The sequence below is a fragment of the Bacillus rossius genome, chromosome 1, assembly GCF_032445375.1.
Source record: "Bacillus rossius redtenbacheri isolate Brsri chromosome 1, Brsri_v3, whole genome shotgun sequence".
Lineage (NCBI taxonomy): Eukaryota > Metazoa > Arthropoda > Insecta > Phasmatodea > Bacillidae > Bacillus > Bacillus rossius.
This window is the reverse complement of record NC_086330.1, coordinates 63950786-63973637: the sequence shown is the minus strand read 5'-3', so window position 1 is coordinate 63973637 and position 22852 is coordinate 63950786. Positions and strand designations below refer to the sequence as shown.

The window sequence follows — 22852 nt, the reverse complement described above, 5'->3', positions numbered from 1 at the left end:
TTGTTACTGTACAATTATAACTTTATAACGTTTAAATTCTAATTTACTATAAGGATACACCTTAAAACTAAATGATATTCATTGACAATAAAGTTTACTTGAGTTTGCCCAATTTGTAATGAATAACGAATTCGCTAACATGGTTCAAAAGTCAGAACTAAATTACCATTACCATAAAGGAAATTACATTCTCACAAAATAATTTCCGTTACATAGATTCATATTTACATACCATTATAAACAGCATAGAAAATTAGTTTTCTTACTTTTTAAGTTAACTGTATTCAGAGAAAGATGCATAGTTGCTGCGTTATAAGCCTTAATGATATATGTTTTCCCTTATATTCCTTGCGTAAAACATGCGCGTGATAAATTGAAACTAACAAAAAAAAAAGTAATTTATAGAGTTAAGATATCTTGATATTTTCTTACACTTACCTATTATTTTGTTGTATTTCAAGTTATGCATTGCGACGCTGCACCGGAAGCCCTCGACTATAATATCAGCTTCTATGGCAGTGGATGACTTTGCCCAGTTTTTGTAGCAGACATGGGTATTCACTTCCTCACCCTTGGAAGAAGCTCGGGCTCAAATACAACAGTAAGCATTTCTTGTGCTTATAAATAAAACTTTTCTGGTCTTGGCACCAATGATACATGCCTGGAAGCAAAATAAATACACGATACAGAAAAATATACATACTTCACATTGCTTAAACAACAATAAGAATCAGTAAACTGACTAACATACCACTCCTGATAAAGCATTGAAATTGGTTCCGTAAGATCGTTTGCTCCATGCGCCATCAGTTATTACAGAGATAACCGGTATTCCAGTTTCATCAACCTCCCCTGCTTCGAGGGCTACCTCCATTTCTTCTTTTCCAGCTGATTGCATTTTTTGCCAGGCAACTTCTTTAATGATTTCCGATAGATTTCTTTGTCGTCTTTGAAAAGTTTCTTTTGCCATGCATGGCATCTCTAAATTTGAAGTAATGTCTTTGAGTTGAGTAAATCCTTGACCTGTTAGTAACATACTACTCACCCAGGAATCATTAATATCCATCCATCCGTTGTTTGTTTGTGGAGATTCCGAACAAACCACACATATCACATTCGAAGTAGTAAGTACTTTCCATCCCTTTTCTCTCTTCTTTAAGTAACACCATATTATCAAAGCTACAGTCAAAAATTTTACTGTGTCTACTTATTCTTGCTACTTCTGAAAACATGTGATTTATATCAAAAATACGACGCCCCTGAATGATTGTTCGTACTGGTGTGGTAGATGTTTCAGGAACTAATACAGTTGCATTTTTTCCACTTATTTCTGTAGATGCAGGATACTCTGACAGGCCATTGCTATTGACTTCACTTGCTGGTGATAACGGAAGAACACTAACATCTGATTCATCCCAATAATGGTCAGGTATGGCAGTGTGATTTACTTGACTTGTAGTGGACATGTCACTGTGCATGTTACTGCTCTTTGTAGGGTTTGTTACTTCAATTGACACATCAGGCCAATGAGAGCAACCTGGTTGAGTGTTTTCCAAAGAAAATGTTGTCAGTGTGGTTAGTTGGATGGGTGATCTGAAACAAAATGTTTAATAACATATTACAGCAGTTGTACAGCAGTGTCAAATCTACATTGGCATTTGAGTACGAAGCACAGAACGATCTCCTTTAATGGACTTCACGGCGCAATGGGCTATTTAGAGAATTAATGTAGAATAAATTTTATTCAAATTAAGTAAGCTTGGAAAGATGAAGTTTAATTAAAGTGTAAGGTGCGTATAATGAAAGGTTAATGTTGTCTGCGTGACCAGCGTGATAGGCAGACATATCATTCCTTATCATACAAAAGATTTTATAATCATTTTAAATTAAATGAAGGCATTATAAGAATTAATTGAAAAGGTGAGAAGAAACTGCAGCATCTGAGTACATTCCAAATTACAGCTGTAGTTTAAGCACTACCAATCTTACAATTCCAGTCCGGAAAACTCCCTGCCTGTTGGGGCTTACGATCCAAACAAGGACCTCCAACACCGAAGGTTATTGACTGATATTTAGAGCACTATGTGTCTTTACGCATATTATTTATTTGATGGTACTTCAGTCAGTAACTTATCTTCGGTATGTTCTTTTCTTAATTTTCACTAATAGTCAAGAGACGATCCTTGATAATAGACTTTGTGTTCTTAATCATATTGACTATTTATATCATTAACACGTATTAATTTATCTATTTCTGCAGCAGATGTATAAGTTGTAAAATAAAAATGCACCTATATGTAATGTTAAAAAGGCATGATCAAATCAAATTCTCACGTCAGTAACGATGTAATAATCAAATACAAAAAAATGCTGCTTACTTGAAATAGAGCCGTGTGTAGTAGAATATGGCTTTACGATTTTAATATTTTCGTATACGACATAAGTATTTAAAACTCAAGTAAGCGTTCGTGTGTGGACCTAAAATATTATATATCTACTTAATTGTGTTGAAATATTATATCATATTTAAAAATAATCATTAATTTTGTTTTCTAAATTAATGTTTCATTTGTTTTCCTTCAAATAGTTTTAATAAATTCATAGACTTTTTAAAATCTTCATCTGTTCTGCCCCTTACTTTGACTCGTGAAAAACCCCCTGCTAATTTTTACCCTCACACATCGTAACAAATTCAACGTCAAGATCACTCATCTCCAAAGAAATACAAATATGTTTACTTACCCATCACGCGTCTTCGCATAACTGTTGTCACAGCAGTCACCCTGCAGATCGTCGGTGCAAGGGATACACGGATTTTCCAAAACTGCTGTTTTTGCTCCATCACAGTTCTTAATTTTCTTGATCTTCTGGCTTTATTAATTTTGTTCTGCGCCAAATAAAAGTTTAAGTAAGTTTACCACAAAAATTTAAATGAATATACAAATTGTAAGTTTTCCTGTACTTTCGGGCAGATTTATTATAATATGTAGTATAGGTAACGTGACCATACGTCCTACTTTGGGCGGTACAGTCACGCTTTCAGGCTGTCTGTCCCGCTGTCCCCAGCAAGTGCAAAAATTCCCCGCTTTCGCAAACAAAATGATAATTCAGCATACCTAATGAACAAAATATGAACAATTGACCAAACACAGTTAAGTGTCGCAGTACTGAAAGCCATTTTGATTACCAAACCTAACATCAACAAATCATATAATGAGCTTCATTCCTACTTGAAACTAGACCCGATATTTTGAAACAGATTTTTTCCGCCGACAAAAACAAAACTTCCTAGACGTATGATGTCATGTCATAAAGGTTTATTTGATTTATCAACTCAGCTGGCTTAGTAACTCAGCTAACATGGAACTAACTTCTAATTAGTAAAGTCCAAGCTCATGCTATTTTGTATGATATTGGTGTGAAGGACTACAGAAACCAGCCAAAAAAAGAAAAAGCGTGGGCTTAGATAACATATAGTTTTTCGGTAGAAGAAGTTGACGGTAAGTTAACTAAATATTTATCAGTTCTGAATGCAGTTGCTCCGAGTTTTTGGCTTGGTTATTTAAAAAAAATTGTACTTTTTAAATTATTTGTAATCCACATATTACCATTTGCCGAAGGCCAAATTGAAACTTCGTCGGGTTATTTTTGTCGTGGTATTGTGACCCTACGCTTTTAAATCTGTCGTGCTGGAACGCTGAACGAAGGTTTGTCGGGCCTGTCGTGTCGGCCTCGCCGTGGTATTGTGACTCCAGCTTAATACAACATAAAGTTATGTAATAAACTCTATCTCTATCTCTATCCTTCTTTACGAAATTCTGCAGACGTCCTGCTCTGACGGAAAAAAAAATGGCTACATCGAAATGCGTTCCATTTATTTACTGATCCATAAATCTTTTATCATCGACCTTCTAACTGGTAAATAGCATGTAATAGCTTCGAAAAATTGCACTGTAAATTGGTTTCAGTTGTTTATTTGTATCGCGGTGAAGCTTTACCGTCGCAACTACGCGATCATTTGGTTTCGTACCATTTTATCTCGTTTTTAACTTTCACGCTCTTCTATCTAAATTGTGAGTTGTATTGACCTAATACATATACAGTACAGGTTAAAAAAGTTAAATTTTTACTATTGGTATCTTCTCTTACACAGTTAACGAAACATATACATCCATCAAACGTGACGCATTTAACATCACTCGTAATTCCGTTTTATATAACTTCCTGCATTACGCCGGTTAAACTAGCGAGAGGATTATATTATTTACTAAAACTGAACTTACTGCTACTTGCACGCCTCGTATTCGAACTCAGAGCCTATTGCTCCCGCGCCATAACCGACCACGCTATCGGAGACCGTCTGTGAACACAAAAATTAAGTTATAATATAAAAATTAAAAATAAATTAGGAAACACAATAGTAATTATGTAAAATTATACCTCGTGCCATCGAAATATCTAACTTTCCCTTTATTCCAGATATCAACCTATATTTATTTCCCTTTCTTCGTTCGTCGTCGACAGCTTTCATTTTAAAACAAATATACACATATATATTCAAAGTAAACAGCTGAACATAATGATGTAAAATAAAAACAATCCGGCCACGTCCAGCGACTCCACCCCGCAACTGCGCTTGCTTACTGCACGCCCTGTGTCGAGAGTGGAGGGGGCATCAGGCGCGCCAACCTGACTCATCTTTCACCTCCCCCCGCGGAAACGAGCCGATTGCTGTTCTACGGCTGAGAGCGCGCCACGTGATGGACTGCCAACAAGTGCAAAACATGCCGCAGTAACACAAGTGCCTCTCGGAATTCAATGCGGTGACCCTATAATTTTATTGGTTAATATTTTGTATCAAGGTCCATTGCATGTCTCTATATTAGTGCCACATACATCCCATGAATAGTTTGTAAGATACTGCAGCCTGAAAACCCCGTTTTTGGCCATGTTAAAGGATTCTAAAATATGTTTTTTTAATTAATAATTCATTTCGAATTAAAATTAAGCCTATACCTGAAGTGTGTGTTTTTTTCGTACGGAAACCAATTTCGAAAATTTTCCATAGCTTTCTGTAAAAATGTGTATTTCAAACACTCTGCAATGTTGTACACTTGCTAGGTAGGCGGGCGCCTTAAAGTGTTTTCTGTTCAGTAAGAGCGAAAGAATGATAAGTCAGACCAAACAACGCGCGGTATCACAAAGAGATCCGCCTGCCAAGAGGTATGTGTGTAATTACCCAGAGGCACCTCTATAAGCAATGTGTACCTACCGAGCGGTTTTGTCCTCTGAAAAACAAGTCTCCAAGAGACATTCAGCGGCGACCCTACTTTTTTTTTTCGGTAGAAAATTCCGTACAGCAATTCCAGAGCAAGTTTGAACCTCGATCTCACACTCCACGTTGGTTAACTCAATTCATTGTCGTTACTGTTATGCGAGTGATTTACCTGTAAATTAATCACCAATAGCTCTCTTAACGCATTTAGTGTTTATTCTCAAATTCATGCAACAAATTTTTCGCTCAACACACTAGTAAAAACAATTAGGGGAACAGAGAGAAAGACTTCGCTGATCAGAAAAGTTTTTTCAGCAGCAGTATGAGCTACAAGCAGCGTATAGGGTCCTGATAATGAAAGTTCCATTCCCGTAGACATGACGTAACAATTGCACTGGTGATGTCACAGAGTAGTGGGGAAGTGTGCGGGTATGTTTTTTTTGTACATTCCAGTCGTCTGCGGGTAGCGATAGCGTTCAGTCGAGGAATTCGACTCCGCAACAACGTGATTTACCGGAATCGATGGCTTGGAGATGCACAGGAAAGATCGAAGCAGGGCAGCCAAGAGAGGTACAGCGTGCCTCATCCTCAGTTTGCTGTGTGCGTCTTAATGAAGGTTTACTCTCTCTTTCCAATGTACGATTTCTGCTATTGTCGTGTCCTTGTGATCCGCTGTTAGATAAACGCTATAGAGCACATATTTTCGACAAATTTATAACGTAATGAATATTTTATATGTATCTAAAACATGGTATATTGTAAAGGAAAATTTGAAATGAGAATTTGGTAAATACATTTTCTTTTTTTCACCAAGAGCATAGTCTGAGAATATTCAGATTTTTATTCTAATGGGACGTATCTGAAAGACGCCATCTTGGTTTCAACCGTTTATGTAAACAAATTTTGTTTGTATCATTTAATACTAAAAATTTTCGCTCTGTTTGAGAATAGTACATAATTTAATGTAATGGCTCGTTATTTATAGTGACCGAACGCTACAAATAGTCTCTCCTGTGAAAAAAAAAAAAAAAGTGTTTTGCACTGAATAATTTCTTTCAGAATAACTACAGCTGCAAAAAAAATACCGTCGAAATACGAAACTTTATGGTCTTATAAAAAAAATTCAAATTCAAAATATTACAAATTATTAAAAAATATGGCAAACAAAATAATATTTGTAGTGTTAACAAGCCGCGTAGTTCCAAATGGCAACAATGTGCCATTGACTCTGCACTACAAATACAAACTAAGGGCGGTATTCCAAGACGTTCGGATAAGGTAGCGAATAAGCATTGCCTTGTCTGGACACAACCGTAACTGTATAGGCCCGTCTACAATTGCAATGCCCTAAACTTTGTCCGATAGACACTGATCACCGATTGGTCCACGTTACCATATGACGTCATGTGTGGTGCAGGCGAAGGTCCGAATCTCCCTGGTACGTACACATTGGTTAACTTTAACGTTTTGTCCCAATCTGTGTCCTTTGGTAGCACGAACAACAAAACACTCACGATATTTGATTTTCCGGTTTCAATTTCAAAATGTAAACAAAGTAACGAACCTTTTACTAGCATTTACTTATGCCTTACAGAATAGAGAAATATTATTAAACTCCCACAAATTTCACAAGTTAACTAATTATTCAAAACTTAGCTGCGTACACATTTGCAAAGCGTTAAAATTGTAAACTAAACAATCGAAAAACAATTATTTTGGCGTTCTATATTTACTGCGCTCTGATGACTACTTTAGAAATCAGTAGATTCGGACATCGGACATCGAAATTGTATACTGGGCTGTTTTCCTTGCGTCATTAACATTAAGACACAGACAGCCCACAGGTTCGGACTATTGTAGACGGGCCTTATTTCAGAACGTGTCCAAACCGAATTCCAATAAGGTATCAGAACGGCAGCCGTTTTAATAAACAATTCCCTGCGCGAGGCTACAAACTGGTCCCAGCGCATTCTAGCGGTCGTTCGGCAATCATCGGTACAGTTGTTACGGCAAAAATCCCAGAGATCGCAGCACAGTCGCACGAAATAATTGCTGTTATTATAATTTTCTGAAGTATTTTTAAAGTGAAAACGTTTTTAAAAAGGCTTCCATACAAAGGTCCCGCCACAGTTAGCGACGAAACGCTTTTGCTGTCGCCAAAAATTTTGATATATCTCGTGACTCAAGGATTGTATTGCCAAATCAGTCAACGGTACGTTGCCTGTTAGTGTAATTACACCATCGTGCGCCTACGTTTTTGAACGGGGAGGGGGGAGGTTGAAAAAGAGTCTCAAAATTCACACTACGCGACCAAAGAATTAGTTCCGCAACGGAAGAGATGACACGAGTTATTTGTGCGTCTTCATGTGGATGTTGAGGAGCTCTAAAAGGTTAGCTAAGCAGAAGAAAGTAATAAGTGGTCGAGTGAATAGTTGTGCCGTGTGACAGTCACAAGACGGGTGAGGCAGTCAGAGACGGCGGGGCAGGGCTGAGCGCCGAGTCAGAGCAGCGCCAGGACTCAGCAGAGCGAGTGAGGCGCCTCGTGAGCGCTGCTGCAGGGCCGCCGAGTGCAGAGGCTAGCGTGGCTCAAGCCAACTACAACTGTGAACACCCGGTACAGGTGGACGAGAACGAAGCGAATGAAACCCAGTTTTAAGTGTATTAAAAGTAAAGGAAATAATGTAAAATAATATTTTAAGATTAACAGGAAAAAAATATAAATAAATATATTCATAAAAAGGTGAGTCATTTCATTCCTCTTAAATTATACCTGATTGTCCACGAGAGACGTTTTCATGCAAAAAAAATCAAGGTAGTGTATTGATATTACCCACCCCGTTTTATAAGTGGCGATTTTTTCTTGTCATGACCATTAAAGTGTACAAAATGTATTCCAGGATAGTTTCGCTATAATCAAGTTTCATTTGGCACACCAATACGTATCGTAGGTCCGATATTCACGAAATTGAATATGTACGAGTTAATGGCACCAGACGCGGGTCCGCCATCTGAACGAAATCAACGAAAAAGTGGGCTCTGCGCATGTGAGGAATTTGGGCAACAGTTAGCTCACGGACAGAACACCGAGATTCGTTCCTTAAAAATAAGGGACCGTCAGTGTCCTATTGTGCACTAGGAATAGGGCTAGGAAATAGCTGTAGCATATTTTTGTGAAATGTAATACCGGCCTAAGAGTGAGAACTCTTACACGCGCCATTGGACTGTTGCAAAGTGTAATTTCCAGACCATGGACTTGTTTCCAAACAACAGGATGTGTTCGCAGAAGGCAAGGACAGCAACAGTGAAGGAAGACCGCTGTCTCTTTTGTCTGATCTCCTAATTATTTTAACAGTATATTATTTAATAGCTGTAAAACGTCATGCAAGTATTCATAATAATGATCATTTTCATGACCTTCATCGGTTCGAAAATCACGTTTAGTTAGTTTTTCTTGAGAAAATTTGTGACCTAAAAAAAAAGGTAAGAGAGTTATCGCAATAATTTTTCAAGAAAATTCCTTTAGTAAAAAGAATTCACAAGAAAACGAAATAACCAACTTGCTAGAACGATCCTTCAATATTTTCATGTGAGAGACAAAGTACTGGTACAGCAGTGATTAGAAGGACTGAACCTTACAAGTGCGTAACAGATACATTTCAAATTGAGATGTTTAGATATTTCAGAAATATTTTTTGTTAGTTATTTTATTTTCATTAAATATATTTTTGTCGATTTATCCTTATATCTGCTGTGTTCAACTTTTAATTTCATTGTAATTAATTATTTTTTTAATAAATTGGACAAAATTAATTAAAATTATCTTGACATATTCCGAAGAAGACATTATATTTGAGCAAAAAATTGTGAGAAAGATTTAGCCAGACTAAAGGATGACAAGAACCAGGAACGATAAGATTAGTTGAGCTTACTTGACGTAGGCCTACTGTAGATAGAAAAGTGCGGGAAGATAACGAACGTTCATTGAATGATTCTTGCAATGGGAAAAATTTATTCAAACGTTTTTTATGCACGCCATTGCTGGAATAGCATGTCAGAAAAACATCAATAATGGGGGGAAAAATGAGTTACTAAAAATCATTATGATCTGAAAGTTGTTCACCAAAAATCTGATAAAATATATTCATTTATTTGCCATGGTTTGCAGGGACCAAAATCCATGCCTTTGTTAAGCACCAGAAACCGTATTTGAATTAAAGTGTACTGCCAAATAAGCTAAATTTCATTTAATGCATACACAGAAAACAGGCCAAAATCCGCCGTTGTGAAATGTAGGAATGCATAAACAGCACCGAGAGTTCCGTGGTAGAAATTAGAAAAAATACTACATCACAGATGAGCACACAGGGGACTGACGAGACAGTTCCAGCAAGAACAGTAAATGCAGAAACAACAACTTTGGATAACACAGCGACAAGCAGATGATTACCAGCGATGAAACTAAACAGATAATATAGACTATAAAACAACGACAACGCCAAGACAGCACAAACGAACACAGTAGACATCCTGACGTTTATTCAAGTCGGGCGAGTTCGCGAAAACAAGCAAGCCATTTAGCATTGGTTGCCTCACATATACATGAGTTACTAAAAATCATTATGATCTGAAAGTTGTTCACCAAAAATCTGATAAAATATATTCATTTATTTGCCATGGTTTGCAGGGACCAAAATCCATGCCTTTGTTAAGCACCAGAAACCGTATTTGAATTAAAGTGTACTGCCAAATAAGCTAAATTTCATTTAATGCATACTGAATAATTATCTGTTAACATCGTAGTTATAACGATATGATACCATATTTAACAGAACCAATATTTCTAAGTCCTTCGACAGTTGATATCTCAATATAAGAGTGCGTGAATCTGCTGATTAGGTTCTAAGCGGTTGCTTTCAGTGACCGTGTATTTCATTTCGGCGCTATTCAGCGTCCTACTCGCCATACATACCGTTATCTCTACTAACTACATTGTCGTTCAACTGCGCTAATCTTGCTCCCAAATCATACGCGGATGCTTCTTTATGTAACAAAAATTATCGACCTTGTGCAAGATTATAGATAATGTGTTCTTTCAGAAATGCTGCTTTGTCTGCGAATGCTGTCTGTTCGTTATCACCACACTTCCACACTTTTGTGACAAGTCCAACAGTGACCGGCTCAGACGAGGACTGTTCCTTGCACATAGGTACAGAAGAACACTTAAATATTCTCTCGTCGATGGTTCCAGGTAGCTGGGTGTAAAGTTATGTTAATTATTATTAAATTACCCGAATGGTTGAGTTTAAAGAAACGAGTTTGAATTGAATTTTGAAATTTATTCTTCTCCCGAAGAAAATGCATGCCTGTTACACTTTCCGAAAGAAAACACTTTTGGCGATCGCTGCTCAGTCCTGTGCCTTGATGGAAGAATGCCTCCGGCGACTTGGTCCCCTGGGCACGGAATAAACAGGAGGTCCGGGCCTGCGGCGCACTGGGGCCTCAGTTCCAATTGAAACGCCCGAAACTCGCAGGAGAACACAGCGGCACAGCCCCGGCACCCAGGCGTGGAACTGTTCTGCTACTTGCGAGCGCGACCTGTCGGCTCGGCGCTCCGCCACGTGACCGCCCGCAACCAGCAGGGAACAAGCTGTCACGTCACCTCAACAGCACAACACTGCACGATGATACCGCGGTATACACATTTTTTTTTTTTACCCTCGTATAGAAGTTTTTACGCAGAAAATTATACCTATACATAATTCTGTCAACAAGTCTGTTCTTATTTGCAGTGACAAAGCTCTGACAGTTTTACCGTCTCCCGACTTCCGAGGCAGCATGCATCTCTTGATTTCCCCATCATTCTAAATGCATACAGAAAAATCAGGAACGTCTCCGGGGAAAAAAATATATAAGAACTTGGCGCCGACGCGACGTGACGCCTACCTGTCCCTCATCCTTCCTTATACCAACACAATACACTATATTTTCCAATCATAATTATAGTTTCCGAATAAATACAAATGTAAGAATAAAGGCATGAAAACCATTTTTTAAAGTAAACCAAATACTGAAAATACATTCAAACAAATAATAACCTAGCAAACAAAGTGAAAACCAATAAAATATAGTTTAAAGATTTTTCGAAATAAAATATCTAAAAACTAAAATTTAATTACAAGAATATTCTCTATGAAAAAATGCAAGTATGGAAAACTATTTAATATGACCTTGGACCATATAATACCACCTCACAGGAAAACATCATGGCATAAGAATACTCTGCAAAGTTGGGGTGAGCAGGGGTCTTGCAAAGTCACAACTCTGTCCTCCTAAAGTAGCTCGAACAACGGGATAGTAATCTTAACTATTTTGTTACTGCAATTTCGGAAAAACCTGATCACTCATAGAAGAGAGAACAATTACGCGTGTCAGTAGGTTACAATTTACAAGGTTTAAGGGAGTAGTCTAATTGATCCCAGATACCTATGTGCAATATAGCAAATTTTCTAAATTCGAAACACGTCAACATCTACCCACCACAATCTTACTTGGCACTCGTTTCTCAAATTCTACCCTTGGTTAGATGATATTGTCTCTGAAGGGACCTTGTATACTTTCATTGCAGTTTGGAAGTAAATGGGCGCTTTCTCTCTCTTTCGAATACACGCCTACTGCCGTTAACGCTGACCTTGTTTCTTGTGCGCCGTTGCCATATATCATACTAATTTGAAATGTATTTTGGATGATGTGTTTTTTCATATTAAAAAGCATTGAAATTCACATCAGGCGATATATATATTGCATACTTAATGTCGTTTTAAGACACAGAAAAAATTTAAAAAACGTATTTTATTTATCAAGTTAACTTGACAATTATCGTATGAATTCGTACCGATGAATGAATGTGTGTGAATAGGTTGTTGTTGTTGTTGTTGTTGTTGTTAAGTTACGGTAAAAAAAATTTAAATATATCTTTTTAATATACCACGATTTGAAACGGACTAAATAGTAAAAAAAAAATCTCCTAGCACCATACAAATTTATAACCCCATACAGAATGTCCTAAAAAATTGTGACAGTGAATTTTTAATCCTTATGAAAATTCTTTTAAGATTTAAAACGAACGGGGGCGCATGCAATAGATAAATGATGTATGAATAGTTCGCCTACGTCACAAACATTTTTATTGCACTGCAAATTATATGAAATGACGTGCGAGTTTTCTCAACAACAGCTACTCCCTACACACCTTACTATTATCCATCTAACTTTCCGTGACTTTCGGGACCTTTGTACGCCCGGCCAGACTTACAGACTCATACGGTTCGTTCCCATGCCGCCAACATAAAATTAAAATATACTTTATAAGTTTTTTCTTGCGAGCCCTAGACCAAATGAATGTGGTTCACATGCTTTGCGGTACACAATGAACTGAACTTGGGATCACGTTGAATAAACAGTAGCGGCGTGATGACAGCAGCCTGCATCACGCTACAATTGAAAAAAATCAATGTGCCGCAAAAAAAAGGAATATACTGTTTTGGCCCGTGACCTATGCTTCAGTGACTAACAGTTTGGGCGTGCTGTAAACGAAACGTGTGGCTAAAAAAATGAAACTGGAATGACACTGCTTATTTCGCAACAAGAAAATGCCTAAAGAATACCGCGTGCTCTTTTCAAATTTCACAAAATTCAACTAAATAACCTTGAAAACTACAGTCACCTCACTATCGCGGTCGATTTCAACCTCCTCGTGAATTCATTAGCTCTAGGTATCTGCACTACCTTCACCCAGAACGTGTTTCGCCCCCAGGTATATATTTACCAAGAGAGTGTGCCTCCACCTTTCCATTCCCCCAAACCCTCTGGGATTCACACTCGGAGAAAAAAATCCCTCAAATACCAACCGTAACCGGTTTCCCACCCCCGTTGCCACCGACAACACCCTCAGGACGTGCCACAACACGAAGTCCTAGGTTCCAGTTCTGCCGTCGTCCGCATGATAGCATGGTGTGTGTGAAGCCTTTTTTCTTCTTCAGTTAGTGTTGCGTGATATTGGTTAGACGCCCAAAACATTGGATGAAGTGTACTGCTTGCAGCGTAGAAACATTTTAAAATGATTTTATGAAAGTGAACGTTTTAACGACGGATATTATAATCCAAACTTACTTACCATCATCAAACGTAGTCAAGCACCATTTCCGCAATGTTTTGGGCGAGACAATATGGCGATGTTGAGGTTATAAAGTGACTTCAACTATGTCACGTTATGACGTCTCCTGACGATTCCTAACGCCATGGAATAAATAATGTTCATGTGCATATCCACCATCGCCTTCCTGTTTCAGTGCACTGTATGTTCTGCGTGTCCTTGTAGAAATTATCGAATTACAAAGGCCATGTAAGTAAACCTTTTGCAAGATAATCATTCGAACTAATATACAGTCGAGTGAATTTTTTTTACGTTAATTTTACCTTGACAGCGATTGTCAGGAAAAAGAACTTGAAGTGATAAAAATTGATTTAAAAATTAAAACTTTAAGAGAAAATTTTTCGGGAACAATATTCCAACGTGTTCATGTACCATTGTATAGGGTCCGAAACTGTAAGTAGTGTAAAATACGATAACTTAGGTGATCGACGTTTGTTATCGTGTTCTGGACTAAAATAGTTACGGCTGTCATATATGATACGATACGCGAAAGTCAGTTTCATTATATACATATATGAATAGGTATATGTATATATATGCATATATATATATATAAAGAGAGAGAGAGAGAGAGAGCAAAACACGCATGTGAATGTTCGCCGCCCAAAAACTTCATATACCCGCGCTTGTACCCTAAGAATGTAGTACTGGTAATGAAGTGAGCGCATCCATGTTAGTGACGTCATGAATAATTGCTATGGTATAGATATCTATACTACTTCCAGTTAACTGAACTGAGCATTTGTAGCTAGAGCTCAATTTTTTTCCCCCATTTTCTTCATATTTTCTTCAGTTGTGTCAGTTCTGCCTCGGGCATCCTCAGTTTATCTGGTTGGGAACCAGAAGTGGTGAATGGGCTGAATCTGCGGGCAACAGCATATGAGACTTAAAGCTTTCTGGGTGTTCAATTACTGAGCCCTGGGGGGGGGGGGGGGGTGAGTCCCATAGGTCGTTCTCACCGTGAAGAGCCCAAGGCCAATGGAAAGGAGTCTACCGCGCCGTGGGCGGGGCCAGGCGCACCCGGGCCCAAACGGCTGTAAGCCCCCTGGGCTTCGGCACGGAGTGGCCGGGCGAGAGACTGAGACAACTTCGAGGTCCTCTAGCGCAAGGTGTCAACGACACTTAAATGGTTCCCTAACCACTCGAAGAGCTGGCGCGGTGAGCGGTGACACACCTCCGGTGCTAGCCTGGACAGCTAGGAGAGGCTGGGTAGGTCCCCAACCGGACCACGGGTTCCCTGGGTGACTGAGGGGTCCCAGTGTGATGTGAGATATCGGGGAATGCGCCAGCATCACTGATGTTTAAGGGCTAAGGACACAGCCAACTGTCTGGTTAGCTGAGAGAGGGATAGGGGGCCGAGGTGGTGACAATGATGAGATGGGTAGCCTCAGCCTCTGGTCATAGCCGAAGCTCTAATACCTTTCCCGATTCGCGTATACGGTGTATTCCGTATCCATGCCCATGTAGGCCCCGAGATGGAAGGGCCTTAAGGTTTAAGTGAGCCGGGTTACAAAAGAAAAAAAGCTTCGCCTTTTTGTTCTTGTTGTTGGTGGTGGTGTCGCGGCCAGTGGATGGCACGAGCCCGAATTTAGAGTTGACCTTCGAAAGCGCATCCAACTCTCATTCATCTGGCAGACTCTCCACCTCTCATACTTCAAAAACGCCTTTCGAATGAATGCCAGCTGAAAGCTTGTTCCCATCCACTTTCGGTGAAGATCTGGCAACATGGCACAAAAATTTTCTTATATCAAGTACTTGGAGTGTGTATAGAAAAGCGCCCTATTTCATTTCGATTGTCTTTTGTCTGCTCTCCCGCAGAAAATAATATTTTGTTTGGATTGGACACGAGGTTGAGAAATTTTCTGAAGATGGATAAGTTGCCTAAAATTATAGTGTTTTCTCCCGATGAAAAAGCGATTATTTTTGATCTCGTGAGAAAGCACAAAACCGTAATCGAAAACAAAAAAAAAAAACAGATGCAGTTTCTAACAGAGAAAAAAAAAATTGTTTCGAACTCTTGATCCCGATAAAAATCAAACGGGTCTGCAAAATTTCTTATATACCTTCGCGGAACTGGATTTTCTTTTTCAAATTCATCAAAAAATTCAAAAACCTCGTCAATGTGATTTGGAAATTCATCCAAATCTTCTGCCATCGCTACAAAACACGTGTCTAATGCACACTTTGCGGGCGAAACGATTTCTTTAAAAACGCATATTTAATTCCAAAACATTTTACATATCTGCCATATGACAAAAATGTTTTAAACAATTACAAACATATATAAACACGTTTTTATGTGGGAATTACATATTAAAACCATCAACTGCTCCGCCGATTTTCAACTGAACAGGAATTCGAATGAGCTTCAGACCACATTCACTTTCAAGTGGTTGGCTCTCCTTATCCAGCAGTCAACCAACCACTGAAAAACGTCTCTGCCGAGCAGCTTCAATGGAAAAGCCTTTCGGTGTGTGGATAACCGTCGAAAGAGCTCTCTGAATTCGGCCCTAAACTATCACTTGAGCAACTGTCAGTTGACCGGAAGGAGCTGAGGTCCAGGGCTCACGCCGGTAACAAAGGCTTTCTCCGGACAGAATTGCGCAGATACTTCAGTTAATCATTCTGACGTCACACACAGAAAACTTACAGGTAAACTGAGTGTCAGTAGCGGATCCAGAGGGGATAGGGGATATATATATATATATATATATATATATATATATATATATATATATATATATATATATATATATATATAACACATATACACAACACACACCCCCACGACCCCAAGTTGGTGTGTGAGACTGTATGAGAAGCCACGCCGCTTACGACTAATTCTGTAAGCCCGTATGGCCGTCAGTCTGTTAGTGTCAATAGTAACGTAAGTATTTTGAAGACACTCGTTCATTTTTTTTTTTTTTAAGTTATGCTTCTTTAAGCGCGTTACGACACAACGAGGAGAGTGAATTTTTACGATGCGCGCGCACCATGCAACGAAATTTTCACAGGATGAAAAAAATGCTACATACAAATAAAATTGGGTGCATGTATTTATACACGCGCGTTAGTAGTTATACTTAGGTACTTGGCGTGATAAAAAAAAAACTTTAATTCTGCATGTAAACAATTCATATAAATACAATAATATAAGGACTGGAGGGTTATTATAAATATGGTTGGTAAAGTATTAATAAAAATTATTTAAATAAATTTTATTATTTATCAGAACAAAATGTAATAGTATATCATGCAAATATGTTAATTATTTGCATGTAATATTAAAGTTATTTTTATTACGCTCAGAAAGTATAACTTCTAACGCACGTACATAAGTACACACAACCATTATTTTTTTCTCTCCATAATCTCAATCTTTCTCCTCCCCAAATCATCTGTATACGCCATTGTAAGCGTGTATGAGACCCTTTAGAGACAATAATTTTCGAGTAGTTCATAGTCATTTTGAATATTTGAAAGACGTATGTCAGTAAAGTTATTTAATAGGTACGTAACGAATACGTATTAAGTAATGAATATAGTTTACAAAACCTAACCAACCGTTCGTACATCTTAACGATATTTAAAATTTAGCTAACCTAGCCAACCAGTAAAAAGGCAAATTACCGGTAAACCACTTGGAATATCGCAATACTGTTTTACGGAATGGTAATAAAACATGTAAGGAAGTAAAAAAAAAGTAGTTTCCGGATTTTTATGCTGATTTACCTACATGTTTTTTAGAAATATTTTAAATCCAAATTTTAAGTTAATTCTGGAGAGAGAAAAAATCACCGAGCTTGAACACACAACACATTTAGAAGATTTCACAGAAATTGATAATAAAAACCGGTAAAACATTATTTGATTGTGTCGCACTGACGTCACAGATGTGACGAAACGTGACTGGCCTAGAACATTATTTTATTCGCGTCGCGTCCGTCGCGGAAGAGCCCGCCCTTTTGCGTTATCAATCGCTCTGTCGATTTCACACCAAACGGAAACGGATGTTGCGGTAGTGCCAGGACTGCAAAGTAGGGAACCACTAGTCACCTTTCCCCTTGCTCCATATGCATTGATAGAGAAATAATTTGTTTTATTGATTCACAACAATATACATGTGAAATATCATTGCAGGCAGATAGATACACGTGTATCTAAGCTACAAATCTTATGCTACAAACATATATGCATGTGAGATATATATAAAATCTACCCCGTATCCCTTCACAAACCCAATCATATTTACACTATTGCCATAAGTAATGTCATGACCCGGTACAGACTGAAATAGATTAAGGTGTGATTTTATTTATTGCCACGCTTTCATTAGATTTACTAGTATGTATGTATGTATATGTATGTATGTATGAATGAATGGACTACGTAATAAAATCTTTCCAGACAATTTTTACTAACTTATCGAAGTACAAATGTGTTGAAATCTTGCAGACATATGAAGAACCTCTGACAATACAACATATGATAAATCAAGACATTAGGTTTAAAGGGGACTGAGAAGGGGGGGGGGGGTCGTCAGAGGGTAAAAACAAATAAGCTATGGGTAGGTAAAGGCTTTCTGTGTATCCATGAGGTCAGAGCATGGTGGGAATTTGCCCCGGGGTCGATTGTTACCCTAGGGTAGGGGAGGGGGGTTTAGACCCAAAATTTCAAAAGTTTTAAACCTCCATGCTTTTTCGATTTGCAGTGTTTCCAATCCAAAAGTTATGGTGTTAAGTGTGCCCGGATAAGGAAGAGGGGGGGGGGGGGGGGAGGAGGAGGAAATGCTCCTAAATTTTGAAAAATTTAAGAGTATATTATTTTTGATTTAGAGTTTTTCCGAGTTATTGTTATGGTGAAAAATGTGACCGAGGTTCGTTAATAGCAATATGGGTAATATATCTGGAATTATCTGTCCACTCTAACGGCGTGTTCAAGTGTATGATACGGACATCGCATCTGTCCGTGTTGATACCCAGATGGTGTACATATAATTAAACCAATAAATAGTCCTTCAGTTTCCGGCAAAATACAACTATGGTACTGCTGAAAGGCGAATGTTGACATTAATACTGAGTTGGACATATAGGTACCGTGTATAAAATTCAAGGCTGCACTATAGATTTAGTTGTTTATTTGAGATCGCGTCTCTTTGCTGCCGGACAGGCTTATGTAACTCTTAGTCGCGTAAAGTTCATGGATGGTATCCAAGTAAAACAACGTGATTGCTCAAAGATAACAAGAAAAGTTCCATGTTCTATTATCTGAATGACTAGATTATGTGAACGTTAATGACTAATTTTAAAGTTCATTCTAAAAAATAAATACTTTAATCACTAATATTTAGTATTTTGAAATTGTTTAAATTACTCATATTCAATATTTTTATTTTGAGACTAAAAAGAATAAAATAAACTTAAAATTTAAAAAAACGCTCTTATTGTTAAATAAATAAAAATAATAAATTTAAGTATTTGTCCAACAGCCAAATAATGAACCACAACTCTGTATAATTAAAAGCGTGGGATGCTCACTTCTTTCATTTTCGTATTGATTTCAAATCATCTTAAAATGAGTGTCAGAAAATTTAAGACAAATGATATCAAGCACCCCCTGGGCGCACATCCGGGGGGGGGGGGGGGCGGGGGGGATGCCCCCCTGGAATTAAGAAACCCCTCACTAATGGGGGCCTGATTGCACTAGCAAAAGCGTGACTGTGAAATGTGTTTGATGTCAAAAATATGTCTTACGGAAAACTTTCTGTGTATTTTTAAGTTTTTTTCTTATTGCATGCATTTAGGCCAAAATATGGGCAGTGTACATACAGTAGGCCTATACGGGTACCGCATCAAGATATGACGTTGTCGGTTAACCCAACGTGCTAAATTCTCGATCTCCCCCCCCCCCCCCCACCACAACCCTTTCTTTTCTACAGATTTGCGGCCCTGAAGCACCGCATTACTAATTTTAAGTTCATTTTGTTATTAAGTTCATACATTCATTTTCGTAATGACTATATCCTAAAATTTTTAAAAATGACTATATCCTAAAATTTTAAAAAAATGACTATATCCTATAATTTTTAAACTGACTTATTAGCGTTAGTGACTGAAAATCAATTACAAATAATATTATTACGACAGAAATTTTAAGACTAATTATATTAAGCACCCAATGTTTTTTTAGTTATACAGAGTTGTGTTGCATTATTTGGCTGTTAGACAAAAAACTTAAATGCACATTTTTAATTTTTTTTAATTTTTAATTTGTTCAACGATAAGAGAAGTTTTTGTAACTATAAGTTTATTAATTTTATTTGTCGAAGCAATAATGGAGAATGAAACGCAAGTACTTTAAAATTCGAAGTTTACAATAGTAATTTAACACTTATTAAAACTGGTGAAGTAACTGTTAACATACAATTGTCAGATCAAGTTCACTTGTTTTGGTTAGGCAACGGTCTTCATAAATTAATAAATTAAAACTAAAAACACTAAATAACCAAGAAGAAATTTGATTTGAAAATTGGTCCAAGTAAATTTTCATCAACACAATAAAAGATAAGAGCAAATATGTTGTATTTAGTATAAAATAACACACTGCTATGTAAAACGAACCTTTAAAAAAGTTACGTTACAGAACCCGCATGCGTTTTGACAGGTTTGCAACGCTGGCTCGCCTCAACAGAAAGAATCACATGGCTTTTTAACCTCGAAAGCTGTCATGCGTCACACGTGGGAATAACTGACGTGAAACACGTTGCATCTCTAAACCGGGCTTAACCTACCCGTCAAGAATTATCAGCAGAAAATTTGTTTTTTTCTAAAATTGTCGACATGACTTAGCGACTTACTAAAACGACAAGAAATTGTATTTTAAAAAATTCATAATTTTTTTTTTTGTAGTGTTACCTTGCCTTGCAGCGTGGCATTGTGCAACTCGTCCAACGTGGGTCTGTAGGCCGCCTGTATGGACATGATGTTCCTGTAGTTGTCCATTCTCGGCAAGGCCTCGCGGGTGAAGTGCCGGAAACTTTTGGCGTACCGGGTGTCGTACCCGGACGCGTTGTCTTCGGCGTCGTCCTCGTCATTCTCGCTGCCTTCTTCGCCGTCCTTCAAGGGCGTGTCTTCCTCGCCGTCGACCCTGTTCACTTGGAACCGCGTGCGCTTCTCCAGCGGTTCCATTTCCACACACCACGCGTCGTCTTTGCTCGTCGACATCTTTTTCCCCCACGCGGAAACGTTCGGTGAACGGAAAAAAAAAAAAATCCCGTAGGTGCCGCACGTATATCGAACCGATCAATGAGACGCGAATGTGTTCACGGCTACGCGACAGATGGTGCCGGCACAACGGACGCGCTGTTGCTCATCGGAACTCGACAGCCACTCGACCGTAGCGCGCCCGCAGACAGGCAGCAACTGTTCGCGAAGCACAACTTCCGCCTCGTGGGCTGCGCAACGGTATAAATCGATGTTCGTCGGCCCGCCGCCGGCAGTTGGCGCGACCGCCGCAGCGCGCGAGTCGAGCGCTAGTGCTGCCATCAAGCGCCCGACAGCGGAAAGAAACAAAAAAAAAAGAAAAGAAAGATAGCCGGGGAGAGGTCAGTCACGTTCCGGTGTTGCCAGAACCACATGGGCGGCGCTAGTTGCTCACGGTGAAGGAAATAATACGTCAGCTGACCCGGTTTATTTGTGTGGAGGTCGTGTAGATAACCTAGTGGTCTCAATTATTTATTTAACGAAAAAAAAAAAAAAAAAAACAGGTTGATAAATGTTGCAATACGCATTAACAATTTGATGGCTTAATCTCCATGTTTCACGATTTGTACAAAAATAATACTATAATCTTATAATGTAAAAATATGTAAGATAAATAACTTATTGGTGTAAATTTTTTTTTGCTTCATCGCGGGAGTTTTTCGGAGGTGGCTAGTTCGACGATTGACATGTCTTAACTTATGAACACCAGGTCTAGGTCCAATGTTATCGGTGCGTGCATTTCTTACTTTTACTTCAAATATGGAAACCGAGAAGCGCGAAGCTCGCTGGTATTTCTAGCGCGGTATCGCCTCTAAGCGCAAGACTCTGAACCGGCGCGCATTCTTCTCGTCGTTCTTAGGGCAACTGCCATGTGCTACATTAAAATTGCATGGTTATTTCTTACTTACACTCTTTTTAGAATGTTTCACCTGAAAATACAAGGTATAATTATGGTTGCTATTTTGTAAGTCCAAGCTAAGCTTTATTTATAAAATATTCAATATGTTTTTTCTAGTTTGTAAAAAAGTTATAATAGTTAAACATTCGAAAATAAACGGCTGGGTCAGGGCCTCCAGGCCCGGTCCCTGGACCCAGGAGTCCACCCAGCTCCATCCTTGTGGGGGCCATAAAGCAAACACCCCTTCTCTGAAACCACTAAGTTCTGACGAACAAAGCTAAAATTTTAATATTCTTACAAATTCATTTTCGTCTGAAAATCATTCACTGTAATCGCAGCCTAAGGTGACATAGATATAAAATTAGGACGATAATTGTAATCCTCAGTGGACTACAATAACGTATTTCCTCCCCAGTTACAGCGTGACGTGCCTCGTACACAGAAGCGGCAGGAATTGTGTTTCCAAGTAGTCTATATTTAATACCTGTTTGCACACGTGCAGGTATTTCATACATGCTTGACATGTGTGTTACATGTATTAAATAAAAAAAATAGTTAAAAATAATTAAATAAATACCAAAATATAATAGTTATGTTTTCTTTACACGAGAAAATCATAGCTTAAATATCTATGTGTAGGTAAATGTTGGAGTTCTAAAAGTCTACTTACTATTCCTGGGACTTTAGAGTAACACTCGATTCCTTAAAAATTCAATAATAATAAAAAATTACACATAAAAAATAATGTAATGGGTATACTTGATCTTCTTCATCTCAAAATCCTGGCTACGGTCCTGGACAGGATTTTAGTGTTCAATGGTTTCCAGAAATTTTCCTAGGTTTCTTGCCGTATGGCATAGTCAAGTGCGTATAGCATGAAAAAAAAGGGGGAGGGGAGAATTATTCTCTCCGCCTGCCATCTGTGGCGAATGGCGCAAACCAAAGTTTTTCAAAGACAAAACGAAATTTTATAGCGTTAACTGTTTAGTGGATTTTAACAAGATGGGCAGTATTTTAATAAAATTCCTTGTCCAAAATAGTGCCAAAATCCGGGGCTTGATATATTTTTAAAAGTCTTTTTCGCTTTTATCGGAGTAGTTTCTATGTATACCTAGTTTAAAATTTCGGTATGCTAATCAAATTATTCGGTAGTCGACGTATCTGCTCCGGCAGCGTATTCTAGTGGCGGTTGCGGAAACTAAGAA

At 38.3% G+C, this 22852-nt stretch overlaps 1 protein-coding gene across 2 annotated transcripts in view; it reads right to left on the bottom strand.

Moving 5' to 3' along the window:
- The window catches only part of LOC134536851 (bumetanide-sensitive sodium-(potassium)-chloride cotransporter), a 162671-nt gene extending 141648 nt beyond the window's left edge, over positions 1 to 21023 (bottom strand). Inside the window, exon 1 of one of the 2 annotated variants that reach the window (XM_063376877.1) lies at positions 20402 to 21023. In XM_063376877.1, the coding sequence (XP_063232947.1) occupies positions 20402 to 20710 (309 nt within the window). In that variant the 5' untranslated portion in view covers positions 20711 to 21023. The remainder of the gene's footprint in view (positions 1 to 20401) is intronic. The other variant, XM_063376887.1, reaches the window with a different exon arrangement.
- Between the last annotated feature and the right edge of the window lie 1829 nt (positions 21024 to 22852).